This window comes from Ammospiza nelsoni, chromosome 3 (assembly GCF_027579445.1).
Source record: "Ammospiza nelsoni isolate bAmmNel1 chromosome 3, bAmmNel1.pri, whole genome shotgun sequence".
Classification (NCBI taxonomy): Eukaryota; Metazoa; Chordata; class Aves; order Passeriformes; family Passerellidae; genus Ammospiza; species Ammospiza nelsoni.
Genome location: NC_080635.1, coordinates 50,308,350 through 50,328,335, shown reverse-complemented (window position 1 = coordinate 50,328,335; position 19,986 = coordinate 50,308,350). Strand labels below are relative to the sequence as shown.

Genomic DNA, 19,986 nt, shown 5'->3' with positions numbered 1-19,986 from the left:
TTGAGACTCTACTGTACACAACATCAGTGAAACACTGAGAGGTGTAGAACTGGGGACACCACAAACCTGCTTTGTTGGTAAAACCAGAGTATTTTGTAATAGCACTCATTTTATCTAGAAGAGGATTGGGACATTGGAGAGACCCTGCCTTCCTCACCTTTAGAGAAAAGGAGTGTCTGTCACATAATTGATTGTCACAAACATATTACACTGTTTCTTCTCTTGTTGAATAGATATATTTCCAAGATTTTCCACCTGAACTTTAAATAATAATTAAGTATTTGGCCAGGACAAAAATATTGCCATATAATTAATTTTTCTTTTGCTGTTCATTGATGCATTTCACCTTGCTGGTCTGCATTTTTTGTTTTGAACCATGGAACATCAGCATCCATCCAGACAGTGCCTGTGCAGAGTGGGAAGATGTATTGATTTGGCTGTACTTGAAAATAAATGTTAAATCTGTTATGGAAAACAGAGTGGTTTTCCAATGGTGACTGTGTAGAACACTCCTGGAGAAACCATCACAACTCCAACCCTATACAGGACAGATCTCTAAGGGGCTTCATTCTAAAATCAATTTTGCAGTTCTGCTTGCATCTGGGGGACAGAGGAAAACACTGTGATTCTGAAGGGTGCATTTTTTTTAGAAAAGTTTAATTTTAACATGTTGGCTAAATAGCACTGAAACAAATATATTTCCAGCTCCTGTATTTTGTTCAATTGTAGTATTTGCATAGCATGAACTATGTGAGTATTGTTGCTGAGCACTTTGAGATACTAATGAATTCTGGCTTGAGAAATGTGTCAGAGTCAGGAAGAGTCCCTGCAGTGATACCCATCAGTGATGACAAGTATTTCTCACTTAGAAATACTTATCAGTGTAGAACATCAATACTTCTCGTATTTTTAATTAAACTTCAGAAGATTCTGTCATGTTGCACATATAAAGAACATGGTCTGAAAGAGAAATGAGAAAATGGAGATTGAAACTGACCAATGATCCTAAGGAGAACACATTACTGGAACTGAAACAATAGTTTAAGGAAAACTCCTTCAAATACTTAACCAGGGAAGCATTTTCCCTGGGGTTTGAAAATCCTTCTACTACATGCTTAGGAAAATTACATGGAAATGCTTTCCTTGCTGGGAACTCCATTTATATTCATACAGCAAGTCTAAGGGGAAATTTAGAGAAAAATTCTTCTCAGAAACAGCACACTAGGAAAGTGATTATTCTGTTGGTAGAAAGGAGAGGCAGTGAGAGAATGGATGCAGGGGGATTTTTGCTGCCTTGTCAAACCAGAATGTCTTCTGCAAACAAAGGAGATCCTTCAATCAACTGGCTTTACCAAAGAACTTGGAACACTTCACTTTTTTTTTTTATTAGCTGTCATTCTTCGACATGATGAATACTTACAGCAGTATGTTAAAAAAGATACAAGTTAAATCTCTTGGCATCACTGCATAGCAGTCACAGCATTTTCACACAATCTAGTGCTTCCTTTCAGAATGATGCATATGGCATATATACGCACATATGGGGGCTGATTCTTGGTCCCAGTGAAGTTGGGGGGACCAGTGTTTGGCCCATAGAGTTGTATAAGATATGTGACTATGTATATATAAAATGCTTTACAATAAACATGACATATACAATCTTGAATTCAAAGATAAGCAGAATATATTTTACATCCATGTCAAGCTTATGGTCTGCACTTAAAAGTTTATGTACCTAAAATATTGGATGGATTATAGAAACAAAGAGCAACAGTTTGCACCAATCAAAGTAATTTGAATACATATTCATGGCATGAAGCTTGCCTTGTGTTTTTGTTTTGTGTTTTGGGATGGCTTTTTTTTTGCATTTGCAGGGTTTTAATTCGAATTTAATTATCGATTTTTGTGGGCTGTGGCGATCATGGGGACATCAGGACGGGAATGGGCATACTTTATGGACAACTTTATAGATTAGTGACTAAAAATATAAGGCAATAAGTTATGGCTGGTACCCTGTCTGGTACCTGAAAATAAAATTGTGACTACTTGAGTTTTTCCTTTCTGAGAATTCATTTGGAAGGGCAAAGTGTGCCTTCTGTATCTAATTTGATGGAAACTTTAAGAGAAATTGAAACCCCAGATTGCAAAAGCTGGTGAGATCACTATGCAGTGTAACAACAGCCTTATCTCATTTACAGCTTTCTCATTAATCGTTGGGGAGGTTTTGGTTTTCTTCATGAAAACCAAGCTTTTACAAAACTAATTGACCTGTGTTGTAGATTAGGTTAGACACAACTGCAGATCATGTGTTTTTTTTTTTTTCTTTTCTTTTTCCTCCATAGACTCTACGTAATCTCAGCTACTCCTTTGTTCCTTGTATTCCAAAGGTACATAGTGTCAACAGTCCTTTCATTCCCCATTTGACTGGTGGCTGAACCATTGACACTTACAAACACAAAGGCAGGTAAAATCTTTACTTAATGACAATGCATATGTATGGATTATTTTAACCAGCCTAAGATTTTCACTTATTATCACTTATTGTTAGTTATACAATTTTTTTTGCCTCTTAGATGGTATAGAATCTTCATTTAGAGGAGCTAAATTCAAATCTTATTTGTGGGGCATAAAAACATTTTAACATCCTGCTTTTAACAGCTTTTTTCTTCTTTCTAGATATGAAAACCTTAACTCAGTTTGAAAACTCTAAAACCTTTCAGCTGCACTGGCCCAGTGGGAAGGAAAATTTTTTTTTTTTCCTGAAAAGGGCCTTCTGTAAAGTGGCTGATAGGGCTGACACCACCAAAATCTGTGTTATCTGCATAGCTTTCCTATTCTGTGCATCAGCAGCCTGTTGGCACACTGGGGAGAAACCCCAGTGCAGAAATGCCCTCCAAACCAGAGAATACCACACGTGTCACAACTGCATGTGCTAAGCACTGGTGCTGTGGGATTGCCTGTACCAGTTAGGGTTTCTAGGGAAATCAGATGGCTGCATTTTGCATTACAGACCCCAGGGAATCTGGCTGCCAGGCATCTGCTTTCTCAGCACCTCTGTCTGGAGCACCTGAGGCAAAGTGGCCCAGGCCCAAACCTGTGCAATGGGTTTGGCTCACAAGCACAGAAGCATTGCTGGGGCCACCCTGAACCTCTTTCAAGCACTATTACACAAGGTGATTGAAATCTAGCAGGTATGCTCAGTGCACCAAAATCCTCCGTAATAATTTTGGCCCCTACTAGTTTGTAAGGGCCTGATAATTTTCAGAAGAACTTTTTGAAGTTGGAAAGTTTTAACATGGTAAGAGCAAACTTGTAATGGAACCTGTAGGTTCCACTTGTAGAAAAGTGCTTGGGTTTAATGTGGCTGTAACAAAATTTCATTTGTACCCAAGCTTTCTGGTTGGACCTATTTTCTGGAAGCTCTTCAGAAACAGCTCGACAATGTTTCTGTCAAGAGCTTTTTATGCTGCTAGATGCTGAGTTTAACTAAATTTCAGAACATTTAAAAAAAATTCTTTGAGCTAGATGGCAAAGGGCTTCCATTTCTTAGTAAAAAGACAAAACACGGGAAATTACATTCTTTTGTATGGACTTAAGTGCTTCTAAGCAGCACATTGCATTGCTCACGTAACGTCCTAATAATTGTCCTACATCTGTCAGAAGGAAAGGTACACCTAAAAAGCTGCAAAGTGGTGGTGCTTCCACCCCCACCACCCTCATGTGCTTAAGAAGACATTTATGTTCTGTAGTTAGAAACAATTTAATTCTACTACAACTCTCTTGAGTGCCCTTTGCTTGCTGTGGTCCTTCTATTATATGAATCTCATTTAGATTAGTGGGAGGAAGAAGGAGGTTTTCTATTGGTTGTACCTTACATAACAGTGGAGGGGCAGAAAAAACACGGCTGGAACACTTTGCGTGCTCACCACGTTTTGCCCCTTTTTACTTCACTGGCTTTCAGCCTCTTTTCTCTGAAGATACATACAAAGAATTAGTGGAGTAAATCATCCTGCACTAAAACTCATGCTTTTTATTTTCCTCTCAACACATTAGTCACCTTATGAGCACGAACCTTATCTCATCAAGTCAATATCCCTTGTAATTCAGAAAAATGTATTAGATTTTCCCTTGCGCTTCTGTGACTATATATCTTTCTCATGTTTCAGAAACACCAACTTGAAAAGCTCTTTCTTTGTTGGCCTCTTCAATGTCTTCACATCTCAACATGACTACCCAAATGCGACTACCTGGCCATACCTGCTGGTTCTTTTGGAAAGCAGCTGTACAGATTTGATGTACAGGGGGTTCACAACAACCCTGCACTTCACCTGAATGCAGTTATTCTTTCTTGGAACAGAGGAGCAGGGGACAATCCCTTTGGTGCAACACAGTAGTGTCTGAGAATACAATCTCACTGAAATGGTAGAAACTTAAGTAAAGTTTAATAAAGACTTTCAGAACTGAGCTTGTTTATGGCAGAGTTAAGGCCAAGTATCTTTCACAAAGATGAGATCATAGAAAATTCTTCAGCCACTATGATAGCTAAGAGAATTTTTAGTAGTCTGACTACAACACTTTTTTTTCCTTCATTGACTGAGAATTATCTAAAAGTCAGTTGAAGTATTCTTTTAATTAAAAGAAAAATATAAATGCATTTTGATGCTGACTATCTAAGGAGGGCATGTGGGGAAAAAATCAGCTACACTGCAACATCTCTCAAGAAAACAACTGAACTCCAGAACTAATGCCGTGCTTTGTAGATGACTAAGCTATTTAGTAAAAATCCACACGTTTGAATAAATGGTAATCATGCTGAACTGTCAAATCATGTGGTGTTGCTGTGGGGCCTGGGGGCTTTTTTGAGCTTAAAACTTCAGGCGCTGTGAAACATTTGCCTAGACCGAATGTGCAAGGTGCCATGGATTAACAACACGGACCCATATGGAATGTGTTTGAAGTTTTCAAGAAGTTATCCTGCCAGACTTCATTCCTTAATGACCTTTGATACACCTTGGATAGTGGAAAGGCAGTTCAGAATCATATCTTGTAATTGTATGATTTTGGCAGCTATCAGAAGATGAAGGATGCTAGAAGTTAAGGCTTTTATCCACAAACAATGGTGTATATTAATAAACTCTATACCATATTTACAAATGCTTTCTCTTGTATTAAAACTAACAGTATTCTGTTCACAGTGCCAATGTTTTTACAGGTAGCAATCATCCCACAGTACTCCAGTATTTTGGCATGGGAATCAGTAGCGCTTTCTATTTACAGAAAATGTACACATATGAATATAAACAGGTAACTTGAAACAGTACTCAAAAGATAGATCTGTTTGTGTTTCAAAGGTTTAGACTGTATTACACCTTCCCTTTTGGCTGCGAGGGAATACTGTTCCTTGCAATGAGAAGATGCCTGTCTTTTATCCAAAGTGGCATAAAAATGATTACCAAAACAAGCCTTGTTACACTGAAGGTGTGTATACGGAGAGTAACTTCAGTCCAAGATTTAGAGATCTGGTGTTTAGTGCACAGAATACAAAAGTTAAAAAGGTTTTTAACCACTAAAACAACCCGACTCTCTGCCCCCTGTGAGCACTGTCCTGCTCGGTCCATGTCCTCTGCTGGTGGTTTCATGTGCAGCCCAGCTGCCAGCCTAGAACGGGTGTGGCACTCTGGGCCTATATACATATGTCACAAAATGACTTGTGGTAAATGAGAAAATCACCAAGAGTGCCTCTCTGTGCCCCCTGTCCTCTCAGCAATCCTCCCTGCTTCATGGCAGCTGGAACTATCCTGGCTTCCCGGCTGCTGGCTGGGACTCCACGTTGGGCAGATCGGGATCAGGAGTGACTAACGGCATCAGGCATGCGCAGATGGAGAGAGGGGAGAGGAACGTGAAGATCAGAAAGAAACGCAGCAGAACCATGGGCATGTTCATGAGGACCCTTAGAGCTTTGCCATTTCTTGCCTTTGCACGGTGTTGACAACAGGCTCCAGCTCCTCGGGACCGTTTTTGCTGCTGTGACCAAGACGGAGATAGCAGTGCTAGAAGGAAAAGTGCAAAGCTGCCACTAAGGAGTCTCTTCTTCATTTAAAGTCTGTTCCTGGCTGCCAGTCACTTGGCCTGAGTGGTCGTTGCTCCTACTACTGCTGTGTTGCTTGTGGAGCAAGCTTCTCCACTTGGCCTTGTTCCTCCTGAGATGGTTTAGCATGTTTTCAGATAGGGGAGTGTTGCCTGTAAACTGGGCCCACCTCTCAAAGAGTGGCTCAACGATGTATGTCATGAATCCTGGAGAAACACACAAGGGACAGCTGGTGAGCAACAAGTTCATTCCACAAGTGCACTGCCCCACCGAGTGCCTCAAAAGCACAGAGCCAGGTAAGTGGCAAAAGCCCTGATGAGAAATAACAACAAACTCTCAGGCATCAATTCGTTTTGAAATGCACAGCTTTTGACCAGCATACATGACAAGATATGGTTTTATCTGTGTGTGTCACAGTAAACTCTGTGACAGCCAGCAACCCTTTGAGGAGATATCAGACAAGAAAGTAACAAGTGTTTAACACTGGCTGCAATTTTTTCCCATGGGTATTCTCCCCCTATGCAAAGACTCCTTTGTCTTTCTGTTGAACATTGGGCTTAGATAGATTTCCTTTTGAACATTTTAATTTAGAACACATTTTTAACTCTTATGGTATCCACAGCTCTTATTGTTAAAACAACTGGATCAGAGTGGGGCATGTGGTGAATAAAAGTTTCTCTTAGAGCTTCTGTCATAGTAAGATAAACATGAAGGGAATGAAACTAATACTTACCAATCTGGATGCTTGGTACTGTATCCTTTTGCTGATTACAAAGGGGGCTTATTTCCAGTTCAAATTTTTGTTCCAGATCACCTGCAAAAAAAAAAGGGAAAAAAATTATCTTTTTCTGACACTTTTACATAGGTTTCTCTTCTCCATACCTATGCCACACTCTTATTACAGTGTCTGTAATTGTGTGAGGAGTTGGAACCTTCTACCAATGATGCCCATGGTAAATGTCTAAATACCTTCATTTTCTGGACTTTTTCTTTTTAGGTATCAGAGAAACCAATTATCCATACAAAGAAAAATCTAAGAAAAGATGACGTTTAGATGAACATTAAATCTGAGCATGTAAGTGTTCTGAGTACCTTAATTTTTAAAATAGACTCTCTTTTGTGAAAGGTTTTTAAGACATTCTAGTTAATTTACTACTTGTTCAGATCACTTCCTACCAGAAAACTGCAGTGTATCAATTTTAGATTTACAGTAGTACTGCATGGAATTTGCTAGTGTGTTCTTGTGGAAGTGGTTTGTAAAGGGAAGAGTGTTGGAGCCTGGAATGCCACAGCTGTGGCTGCACTAACAAACTGGTAAGGGCCAAAGCATGGACTCTAGTAATGTTTCAAGAGTCAAGAGCTATGGAGCTCAAGTTATAAACATGGAAAAAGGATGAAATTAAAAGTCTGTCTTATTATTGTGCAGTAGCTGGGTATCATGCTATGCCTTTGCTGCTGCACTGAGTATATTTATTTCCTGGGTCATCCAGGAAGTCCCCAGAGAGGCATCTGCACAGGACTGACTTGAGACAGAAAAGTAGTTGGCTGAACTCCTAGCCACCTTCATAGCAGAGTATTTTACTAACTGAACCAGGAGGTCTCCAGTTCCAAATGTGGGACTGCCCTGAAGATTCCTGCAGGCAGCTCTTGCTGTGACCAGCCCTGGGGACTGTTTTGAATTGTTGGAAGAAAAACCTGCCTGGGATATCTGCTCACTCCAGATGCCATCAGACTGGTTGTGATGCAGAACTGACCAGGTTTGACATTGAGAAGACACTTATAAACAGTCAGTAGAAATTATTCCTGCAGAAATGGTCACACAGGACAGGCTTCTGTACATAGTAATGACAGGAGATGTTTTTTATGGAGTGGAATGTAATCAATAGCAACAACCATGCTGGATTTAAGAACTCAGCAGAAAAACATCTCAGAGGCTGTAATTTGCTCACTGCCATGCCAAGACAACAGTCACTTTTTCTGCTGAAGGGACTGTATTCCCCATGCCTGCAATTACCTCATGCAAAGACTGCTCTGAGTTAAGTTTTGGGTGTAGGGGTTTCCTTAAAACAAACACTCTGTCTGTGAGTGCAACACACTCATCCTTTGTGATTGTTAGCCTTCCCTGCCAGTGTACAATCCTGGCTACTGCAAGAGGTACAGGACCTTTCCTGTCTACAGTAAGGAAGGGAAGTGAGAGTTAACTGTGTGCAAGCTAAGATGTGCCACTTCCCCTCACACAATAATATTTTGTCCATCTGATTTACTAATAAGGATGTAGTGAGGGCTGGTTAGGAAAATCTTTCCTGTAAGAAAGACAGACCTGCTAGTTTAGACAAAACACTGTATTCAGCCCATAAAGAAATATTTTGCTTTAAATCCGCTGGTTTTGTTTAAAAGCTCTTTTCTCCCCATGAACAGTTTTTGCTATTGTGCTATTCAGGTTCTGTAGCCCCATATAAAACACGGTGTGCATTTCTAAGCCTTGCCTTTCTTCCCTCTGCAGCATGGAATCACTTCTTAAATGTGAACAGAATATTTTCAGTTGTAATTGAGTGCTTAAAAAGCATCAGGAAAACATTTTTAGCTACATGAACAATCAAAAGGAACAATTTAGCAAAACTCAGACACAATAACAGTTTCTTATGTTTCCAAATGTGCAATTTGTCTTCTTCTCATCTACCCCTCCAAAACTGTTTGACTAAAAGAAAGTCTCTAATTCCAGCGATATCCCCTCTGTAGGTGTTCTGGGTAGAAAATGACTGACTCAAAGTATATCCATATCTGTCTGGCTCAAAGTATATCCACATCTTCTTGTCTTTCAGAAATCACTTAATTGACAAAAATTAGATTTGCTTTTGCACGGTAAGAGCACTGGAAGATCAAGATCTGAGTCTCTATTAAAATGGCCTTAGAAATGTTCTATTTAAAAATGTTAAAACTTTGTTCCAGGAGGAAGATTAAACAAAGCACTAATTGTGGTATTATGTGTCTCATCTACAGTTAAAAATCAAAACATGAGACCTTATGGTTTCCAAATATTAAACATAATGCTGAACAATACCTTCAAGCCCCATCATTGTGTGTAAGGGGGTAGAGAGGTCTACAAAAACACTTTAAAGTGATAATGATATCTAATGCTATTTAATACTGGGGGTGTTGTACCACTGAACAGGATTATACAGCCACTAGTGATAATCAGACCACAGTTTCTGTATAACTGTCCCACATAAAATGCTCCTTTTCTCCCTGTGGTGCTTCTAACTCTGGTCTCATGTACTCAGGTATCCCCTTTCAGAGGTGTATTTTTGATGTTAGATGAACAAATCTTGAGGAGAGTGGAAAAAGCTTACATTTGTAAGAGTTGAACTCTCTTTCTCAGCGTGGTCCCCTAATACACTAAAGGTGATACTGCACCTCATGAGCTGCCTGATTATGCCTTCACTACACATCTGACTAACTAAACCTGCACTGGGAAAGTTGCTTATGTTGCTTCAAAGGCATCAAAGTCAAAGACATTTCACCAGCTTAAACTGACATTGGCTGAAAATTGACTTGCTGACCTGTTTGTCCTTGTTACAGACTAACTCTACCAGGTGCCAGCTCAGATGTGGCTTAATTTTGTAGTGCAGAATATTAAATTGACTAAGAACTTTATTGTGTGCTCTTCCACTTGCCTTCAACTCTCAGGATGCTCTGAACAAAGAATTTAGCAGTGATTAAACTCTGCTGCACCCTGTATTGTAGCACAGCATGACCTTGCCTATGCAGATAGAGCCAAATGGTGTAATTACTGTGTTTCAAAAAAAGCCCTGCTTGACTGTGCTCTCTGCAGGGGTCTGAAAACATTTGCAGTAGGTTCTAGCTGAGGTTTGGCTTGCCTGCTTTGGCCTTTTCAACAGCATGCTGGGAAGCATGTTTGAACCCTTTCTCTGCATTTGCAGGCAGAAGAATGTGTCATATTTGGTAAATAGCGAGGGTAAGGCTCCCATCAGCATTGTAGTGGGAGCATGAAAAGCGAGACAAAACCCAGTCTGAGGATTTTGGGGCAGCGTGGCGCCGGCACCATTCCAGCTCAGAAACACTCATGGTGACTGGAGTGTCTCAGAGAAGAACGCAGCCATGGGCTTTGCAGCTGAATTCAAGTGCTGAGGCACAGCAAAACCCTCCCTCCTGCCTGATGCTGGCAGAGCAGCAGAGAAACACTTGTTGCTCTTCTACCCCTTCCCACTTTTCCAATGAGGCAGCGCATCTCTGAAGAGCTCATTCTCAAGGGACATTTCAGTTCTGCCTCTGGCTTGTCACACAGAGACCATGGAAAGCTGAGGTGGAAGGGACTGTTGTGAGCTGAAGGGGCTCACCTTGCCGGTAAAACTCTTCGCAGACCCGTTCACTCCACTGCTTGCTCAGATCCCAAACCCGGCAGGGATTGCAAATGTCAGCACACTTGAGTGCAATCTGAAAGCAAGAAGAAAAGCAGTACTGAGAAAGGAAGTTACTGTTTAGCAGTGCTTCAGCAGTAAATCTGCAGCCATGGAACTCCCAGGCCCCAGCAGCAATGCCAGGAAGGGTTAAGATTACCTTTCAGAGGCTCAGCCTCACCCAAATGTGCCCTTGGAGGAAAAAGCATTTATTTAAGCTGCAAACAAAACGTTCATTCAGCCCTCCACTTTACCGTAGTGAGAACAAGAGCAGGGCCAAATTCCAAGGCTGCAAAGTGTTTTGGATATTCCTTGGAAGGAATAAGCCAACAAAAGCCTCAGGCTGGCTCCTGCTGACTGCTTGGCTCAGCATCCGTAGCTGATGACAAGGAAGGAAAGAGCCAAGCTGGTGTATTAGGGCATGATTCCTCTGTGGTCTCAGTGAGTGACCTTGCATCTCACTTCAATTACACTTCATCTTAATGTCTGCATATTTTTGTTTACAAAGCTAAGCACAGGGCTCTCCACACTGCCCCTGGCCTGGTTTCACTTAGTTAACTAGTACTTTTTAGTGCTTTGCAGGAGAATGAGTACAGGGGAAAAGTTTTTTAAAACCGAGTAACTACTTCAGAAAAGTAAACCATGTAATAGTCTGCCTGTCTTACTGCCTTGGAACAAAATATCATGTGCCTTGTTTCTTCACAGACTGAACACAGTCATTCAGTCTGACAGAAGTCAGAAGTCATTCTGGCACCCAGGAAGAAAACACAAGTATTTCCTCTTAAGAGTGCAGACCTGTGAACCAGCAGAGGGAAATCTCCAAGTCATTCTTCTCTTTGGATTAAGCTGATTAGCCTTAATGTCACTGTCTACTGCAAGGACCTTTCAAACATTCTTTAGCTTACTCCAATCAATCAAGAATTCTTTTCTTGATCTTTTTCTTTTCTTCTTCCATAACTAGAATCCACCAGATAAGTGAATCTTACTATCTGTTCCCTTGTTCCTAAGTTCCTAGTGCATAAGAAACTTTTTTTTTGCCATAGCTGAGCTGTAATTCCTCTGCTTTTGGTATTTGCACAACTTTCTTGCCTTATCTGTCCAGAAATATAGTCAACCTGTCACCCTGCCCTGCACAGTGTGTGCAGGAATCTGACAGAAGACTGTGTTTGAGACAGAACAGGTGAGAAGCTACTGCATTCCCCATGCTGCTGGAGGGGGAAGAATTAACAGATCAGCACTTCTTTCCTTGCAGCTGTCACCTTTTCCGTGACTTTGATGGAAGGAAAATATGTAGGTGCTTGTTTTATAAATGAAAACGATTACTTCAAATTCTTTATGTATTTAGGAATGAAATTATTGTAATTTCTCCAAAGAAGCAAGTGTATGTAGCTACGTTAATCACAATAATGCTTTAATAGATAGAGGTTTACTCTGAAGAGTCTGCTAATGACTACTGCTTAGCTGGAAGAACCAGTATGAACCTATTTGATTTCTGAATAAAGCGTGGGCTTTCTGTTAGCTGGTCAGACGCACTAGAGAAGCATCTGCTGCCATGGCAACAGCTGTCTCTGCAAGAGGCAGTTTCTGAGCATCCATCATGGGAACAGGACTTGGAGACCCAATGTCAGGCTGTCCTAGAAAGAACACCAACGAGGAGGCTCTTCTGCACAGTGCTAGAAAATAACACCAGTGGAGTGACATTTGCCACAAGAGAGAGACACTACAACTGAAGCATTACCTGGGAAGAGAAGCAGTGTTCTGGAAATAAAATAATCTAGCTTATCTCCATTCCTTAGCATTTGACACTCTCCTGTATCTGTTGCATTCACAGCTTTTTAACTCAAGGAAATTACATAAGGAAATACCAGAGGCACCTTATGCTTGCCTGATGTGCCAGAAGGTGGCAGAAGGGAAGTGTTTATGGTAATAGGTAAGGAGAGGCTGATGTACAGTTATGCTATAATATATTACTCTTAACATATACTAGGAAATACTGTGACCTGAAAAATTATTAAAAACAATTTAAAAAAAATGAAGTTACCTGAAGCATAAAATGTCTGTCCTGCGCATCCTCCAGCCTCAAATCCTGATTGTCAAGATGAGATTTCAGACGGATCAAAAACTCATTCTGCCTGTTGATGTCTGTTGCCAAGATCAGGGAGCCCAACTGCTGCTCAATGTCCTGTCTGCAATGAAGGTAAATAAGCCTCTTTAATCATGGAACCATTCAACATTAAGAGCTCAAAACAACCTGCTCTGGATCACTGGAGCTGGCATAAAGCTCCCTCTTTCTTTATGGACCCAGTCTGATCTGCTTGGTCAGTCTCTGCTGGGTTTTACAGGGTACAACTGTTCTACCTGCCCAAATGGGTTCAAGAAGAATAGATAATGTAGAAGAAAAATGCTTGTTGGCACAGGTTGTTCTGAAAGCTTCTGAAAAGTACTAGGAAAGTACAAAAAAACCCACCCTGAAACAACAGCATGTTACATCAAGAAAAATGCTCACGTCTTACTTCAGCTGCTCAGAGCTGAACGGTGAATACTGCAACTTTGAAGTTGCAGTCAGAGTTGTGAAGGTCTAGACTAAAGTTCTTTAAAGTTACTGATCTGATGCAAAGAATTTCTGGAGGGATATAGAGCTTACTGCTTCCAGGTAACTTGTTTATATTCTTGGTAGGGTCACCTGTGATTTAAAATGTATTACTGCAGTCTGTTCATTGTCTCTATCTTCCATCCTTGGTGGGACTAACACAAGCAAAAAGCTAGCAGCAACTTGGCGAAGGTGTTCATGTGGCTGTGCTTTTTCAGCTTTATCCATAAAGACTGAACCACATTCCCTCAGTGACATGTGAAGTCCAAAGCAGTCTTGATGCTCCTTGACCAACTCCTTCAATTTCCTCTTTTAATCACTAAATCTTTCCATTTTTGGTTGATGCTAGGTAAGATGAAAAATGCCAACAATACATCTAAATAATCCCTCAGCTCTTGCTGGCACTTTCTGTGTTCCTGGTGCTGAGAGTGGCCATTCCACTCCTGTGCTGCAGAAGTGGGTAGGTGTTAACAAATACTTCTGCTGTATAACTTTATCTCATGGTTTCTCAATGGCACCAAGAAGGCGCAGGAAGCTCAGCCTGTTCTGAAGCCTGGGCCTCTTTGCCAGAGTGCTTTTAAGAAGGGAGAAGGAGGCCATGGCCTGGTTTCGGTGATTCTGGTGCACACTTACGTGACCTCCTTGGGCAGGTGGGCGAGCAGCCGTGACTCCCGGAGCATGCCGATGGTGGAGCGCCAGTGGTGGTTCTCCAGCACCGACACGTTCTGGCGAGGAACAACACCGACAAACGCAACGATTAGGATGGTATCCACGGCACACATATGGATTTGCCAGATCACGATACCCAGAGCTGGTTGGACAAGCTGTAACATGAGCCTGAAATGTGTGCTTTTCAGCCACAGCTGGATTAGAGTAATTGGTCTAGATTTCTACAGCTAAGGACCTTGTGCTTCTGGGTGTCTTAGCTAAGGTCAGCCCCAGAGGCCTGTTGTTCTGCAGTTTTTGAATCCTGCTGTGAACAGAGGAGCTAATCTCATCTGAGTGGGAGGCAGTTTGCATTCTAGCAGATTTATTAACAAATAAATTAAAGCAGGAGTGCAAAAGCTTATTTTTACCTCCTACTGATTGCAGGCTGACTTTTCAGCCTCTACAGTTCGAATGCAGAGCGGACAAGGAAAAGAAAACTAAACTGCCAAATTTCCCTTTGAGTCAGGGAACTGCAAACTGCCTGCAGCTGTTCAGTGAAAGCAAGAGGAATTGCAGTACTGTTGAGCATTTGCAGGCTTCAGCAACTTAGTCTGCAACAAATTTTGACTCCTCTTTGTTTCCTTGCTCTCAACTAAGTGGAAGTTAGGTGGGGAAAAAACTGTAAGGGAGCTGAAACCCAGCTATCTAGGTTGTCAGTAAATTACAACAAATTTGGTATCTTTTGTCTGATGACTTGAAATTACTATCCTAACACACAATGCATTTTCCCATCATCACTTGTTTAGTTCACAGAGTACTTTCTACCACAAAATGCCTCAGACATGTCGCTTGCTCAGAAACCTCTGTCATCTGTTCCCTGTTTTGGGCAGTTCACAGCTTTTGCAGTAGATGAGGACTGGATAAGAAAAAGAAAACAAAGCACAACCAAACGTTTTGAGCAGGCAGGAGAACAAGGACTCCACCCTGTCACTGCCAGCTGGGAAACTGGAGTGAGAATCCCTCTCTCCAGCCACTGTTGACTTCTAGCTCCCTCACACACAGTCCCACAGCTCTGAGGTACTGCTGCCATAGTACTGCCTTTCCTGTGGGACATGATGTGCAGCTTCCACTTTTCAAGGAGGGACTGAGCAGTATTTTCTGCCTAAGTCTTCCTTATCTTCCTTTGTAGTCCTGTCATATCTGAAGACTGTTCAATAACTAAACATTGCATAAGCAAGATCCAATTTGCATTTTGATCATCTTGCCTAGTGCAAAGGTGACAGTACAAATTGGATTGACTTCCTATCACACGATTTTCCACAATGTTTTTTGTTGCTTCTGAATTCACAGAAACAATGTTGCTTTGGTATTTCTCTAGCTTTGTCTGTTTGTTTCCCTTACAAAAATCACAGATTCGGGGGAAAAAAAAAAACAAAGTAAAACCAAATCCAAAACTTTCAAACCATGTAAAAACTAATTCCTTTTCTTAGGAAGAGCTGATGGACTCAGATCACAACATCAGTTATTCAATAGAGAAATTACTTTTGACAGCAGTTCTGTTCATTTGCCAACTTAAATATCCCTTTTCTCCTTTTGCCTAAATACATCAGGATGGACTTTTGCAACCCTACACTCTGACCAAGAAAAATAACAGAATGTAATAGGACATAATAATGAATTTTTTTTTTTTTTCACCTACCTAGGTGCAGATCTGAATACTGGTCCCAAGACTCACCCCAAGGCCACAGGCTGCCATCTTCCTACTAACTTGGACAAACTCTATCTGATGTCACCTTTGGCTTTTGGGAAGGTTTACACTGGTTTAAGACAGTGCTTGTGTGCACAGTTTCCCGTGACCCTGGTCTGACTGGATCCTTGAAGCATTGTGACCAGGGACATCCCCCTTGGAGCACCCTGTGTCCCCACAGCCCTTCCAGCATGGCAGCCTTACTTGCTGTGAGGAGCTGCTGCAGCAGCACCTTCCTCAAAGAGGGAATTACACTCCATGGATCAGCTGCTCCTTGGCTATCCTGAAGGCCAGCCAGAACAGTGCTGAGAAGTGATGTAGGCATCTGAGACCTTTCCAGCATCCAATTAATAGTTACTCATAGGAAAAAGCACACTCAGGGAGTCATCTCAGGGTATTTCCACTTCTCTAAGTTTCTGCTCTTTGCCTGCTGCTCTAAGGGGAACTTCAGATTGTCTCTGCTGCACTGTTTAGTTTCCCACACTGAAACTACAGGGAGGAGGGAAAAGGAAAGGTCATGCTAACAAGCTACAACAAGCATGAAGTCATATGATTCTCCTCTTAAATGTAAGGAGCCAGAATCCCTGAAGTGGCTGCCAGCAATTAGTAGAGTCAGCTCATCCCCCTAGGAACACACTAGTGCTTTATTAAGACTAATTGCCATGAGCCATCTGATCACCCAGGCTGGTGGGAGACAGCCCATGCGGGCAAAGTCTCTGTGCTGGCCTGCAGACCGGGGCTCCCAGCTCTGCTTCACGTGGTGTTCTGGTTTTTTAAAAAACTGAGTAATGCAGCTTTGCTTTAAAGGCTGCACTATAGGAAGCTTCTGTCACACTTACATCCCCACCCACAGCAGTAGATTGCTATAACAGACTTCAGGATTATGACAGTTTATTTTACTTAAGCTACCACAATATTTCCAATCTGTTACTTGGTCTGAGCCATTCGAACCACTGCATTCATATACACTGGAAAAAGAACAGTACTTGAAGAGAGGGAGACTTGCTACTAACTAGGTGCAGAGCAAATTTCAATTTTAATTTAAAGTCAAAGGGGATTGACTTTTTTCAATCTCTTCAATCTATTCTTACTCATTGAGCAGTTGGTTTAACTGCATAATGTTAAATAGCCAAAAATGACACTTATTCTTGGAAGTGTTGCTTTTAAGGAAGATTGCATAAGAGTAATGTTTTCACTGATGCCCAAAATGTACCTTCCTATCTCCAGCCTACCTACATTAAAGTTGTAAAGTGTCCTTTCATGGTTTTCTGAAATGTTTTGTACTACAGACATTGTACGTGATCTATCCACACTTCTAAACTTTTACCCTTCATTTAAAAGCCAGACAATACAAGTTAGAAGCAAAGTCTGCATCACACTACAAGGAATTTTGTTGTGCTCCTCACAGGAAAACTAAGGGACCTCCAGACCACTAGAGTGACCTTCTATGCTCTCAACTGTCCTTGTAATGCTGGAGACTTCAATGAACTGCTTTTGTCTTTGTAGAAAATTATGGCGTGTGCAATCACGTGCAGCAGACCTTAGAAAGCTACCCTACAGATTACAAAACAAACTTTTTTGCATCATAAAATACAGATTTAGTTTGAAAATAAATACTGAAAGCTCCGAAGTCCTTGGTGATGCCCTCCTGAAATATGAGTCTTCTCACATATGCACTTCAGAAGCTGTCAAACACTTTACATCTTTGTCAAGAACTGACCTACCTCATTTTGCAAAACCTTTTCTTCCAAATGTAAATGTAAAGTTTGAATTTAAATGTCAAGAGACATTTAAAAGCATGGAAATGCCATACATGGATAAGTCCACTGTCTCAATGACAGATGACTGGCAGCTCTGTTAAAACTTACTTTCACTTGATCCTTTTGCTGATTAATCCCAGCAGTTCTGTGGCTCTGCTACTTAAAAACCAAAAACCTAAGAACTTTGTTTCAGTTTCAAACACATGTTAAAGTACATGTTTTGATGACTATTCACTAAATCTAAGTTTTTGACTAAAAATGTTTTCACCAAAACTTTTTTCCAGGAGTTATTTTTATTGGCATCCATATACTGTATACTACTAAAAACTTTGGAAACAATGTGGGATCATTTTCAGTTAAAATAACTCAAACTTGCCAGTGAATGTCCTCAAGTAGGGTACTTCATATCTCATTTGCTGTTGAAAGATTGCATTTTCTGCTTTGTCACTGCCTTTTCTAACCAATATTTGTAAGTATATTCAAACCCAAATACCTGAGCAGAAACCACTTATCCAAGATACCAGTATTTTAGCTGTATGTCTTTCAGATTAGCCTGATTTTTCAACCTAATTATAAAGTACTGTTCGCCACCATTAATTTGAGAAGGAATTGTTTGTACCTTTTCAAAAGACAAGGGGTTTTGTGGAATGGCTCTACTCACTCATCTTCAAAGCAGCCTTACCATTCCCAAAGTACCACGGCTTAGGCCCCTGGCTTTTTTCCCTCTTCACTCAGCTGGCCTGACGCTCAGAAAAGACTGGACCAGAAACATATGGGTATGACATAATAAGCTGCATCAGCTTATGATGAGGCCAATCACAAAGTTTTCAGTGTTTGAGCATAACTGTGCCTTGGCTGGGGCTCCCACAGTCCAGCCCATTCCCATGTCTGAGGGCAGGACAGTTGCACCATTACACAACCAACTTCTTATGGGAAAACCCAAACGTTGCTAGTGTAGGGTAGAAAAAGAGAGACTCTCTTATCAAGCAGTAAGCACATTGCAGCAATTTCTCAATTGGCTATGTATGTAGCTATTAGTGAGTCTTCCTCAGGCAGGTTAATTTTTAACACGGGATATTCTGTCTCTGACAACCTCCGCAAAGGCTGAAATTGACTCTTCTGAAGTGGCTGGAAAGCAGCCCAGCGGGAGCGCTGGCTGACAGCTGACTGAACATGATTCAGTGTGTGCCCAGGTGGCCAAGAAGAACAGCGGCATCCTGGCCTGCATCAGGAATAGTGTGACCAGGGCAGTGACTGTCCCCCTGTACTCGGCACTGGTGAGGCCCCACCTCGAATGCTGAGTCCAGTTCTTGGCCCCTCACTTTAAAAAGGACACTGACGTGCTAGAGCATGTCCAGAGAAGGGCAACAAGACTCATGAAAGGACCAGAGAACGTGTCTTACAAGGAGTGGCTGAGGGTGTTTAGCTTGGAGAAAAGGCAGCTCAGGGGGGACCTGATTGCTCCCTACGCCTACAGAAAAGAGGCTGCAGGGAGGTAGGGTCAGTCTCTCCTGCCATGCCTGCAGTGACAGGACCAGAGGGAATGGCCTTAGGCTCAGACAGGGGAGATTCAGATTAGATAGCAGAAAAAAATGGTCACTGTTAGGGTGGTCAGGCACTGAAATAGGTTGCCCAGGGAGGTGGTGGAGTCACCATTCCTGGAGGTGTCTAAGAGGTGTTTAAGAGGTGTCTGGATCTGGTGCTAGGTGAACAGTTGGGTTGGACAGGATGATCTTAAAGGTCTCTTCCAACCTTCATGATTCTATGATTCTATGAGTCTGTGATTCTAAAGGATAGAAATCACTACTAACTCCATTTATTACCTCTGAATTACGGTTAGTGCAACCAAAATTAAGATTTGTTCTGGCAGCAAATTGCTCTTGCACACTGTATATGTAAGTACAATGCAAAGAATAGAGAGATGTGCACATATAATAACAACGTATACATGTGTGTGGAGATTATACTCATAGGACAGTTTTAGATAAAATACAAAGCTACAATGACTGCCATGGGCCAAAATCTCAAATATATTTAAAAAGGACCACAAAAATCAGGCAGTATGGCTTCATTGCTAGTTATTGAACAAGTGAGTCTGTGTTTTTGTTTCAGGAAGTTTTCTACTGCTGCTTGCCAGAGCAGAAAGGATGGATACTAGGTGAAGGACAACTCTGTACTGATCCCAGACTTGTATTTCTCTCTGAGATCTTTTACTGGCTGCTCTTAGAAACAGGATACTGGTCTAGACAGCCTGTGGTGTGACCTAGTGGCTTTTTTGAAGTTCTTTCTTTGTATCTCGAGGAATGTTACTGTAAATGTCTATGACTTCTCCTTTGGTTTATCTGTCTGTCTTCTATTTTTTTTTTAAATGCGGTGCTCATTAAATGTTTAATTTTACTACAGCCTTATGAATCAAAGGTTTCCTTTAATGCAATACCAATTTAGACCATGCCTGTAGCTTATCTGAAGATGAGATCTTCTTGTCATGATTTTAAATGTCCTACCCACAGTTCCTCATCCCAGGCATCTACAGCAAAAACAACCCAGACAACTGATCTGGCTTAAATGTCTTAAAAAAAAAAAAAATCCGACATTTCCACCTCTTTTCCTGTATCAGCTTTGCTTTAAGAAGTGACACCCAGTGAGGTGCTTGACTGAAATTGTCCAGACTCCAAAGTGCAGGATCACTTGACCCACATCCTCCCGCTGCCAGATTTTGGCATTAAAAGTTCACT

The 19,986-nt window shown here is 41.3% G+C and overlaps 1 protein-coding gene across 3 annotated transcripts in view; it reads right to left on the bottom strand.

The window, feature by feature from the left end:
* Positions 1-1,824: 1,824 nt before the first annotated feature.
* Positions 1,825-19,986, bottom strand: part of PDE7B (phosphodiesterase 7B) — a 169,593-nt gene continuing 151,431 nt past the window's right edge. For all 3 annotated transcript variants that reach the window (XM_059467623.1, XM_059467624.1, XM_059467622.1), the window contains 5 exons: positions 13,730-13,821; positions 12,548-12,692; positions 10,447-10,543; positions 6,822-6,902; positions 1,825-6,294 (listed from right to left, as the gene is read on the bottom strand). In XM_059467623.1, the coding sequence (XP_059323606.1) occupies positions 6,077-6,294; positions 6,822-6,902; positions 10,447-10,543; positions 12,548-12,692; positions 13,730-13,821 (633 nt within the window). In that variant the 3' untranslated portion in view covers positions 1,825-6,076. The remainder of the gene's footprint in view (positions 6,295-6,821; positions 6,903-10,446; positions 10,544-12,547; positions 12,693-13,729; positions 13,822-19,986) is intronic.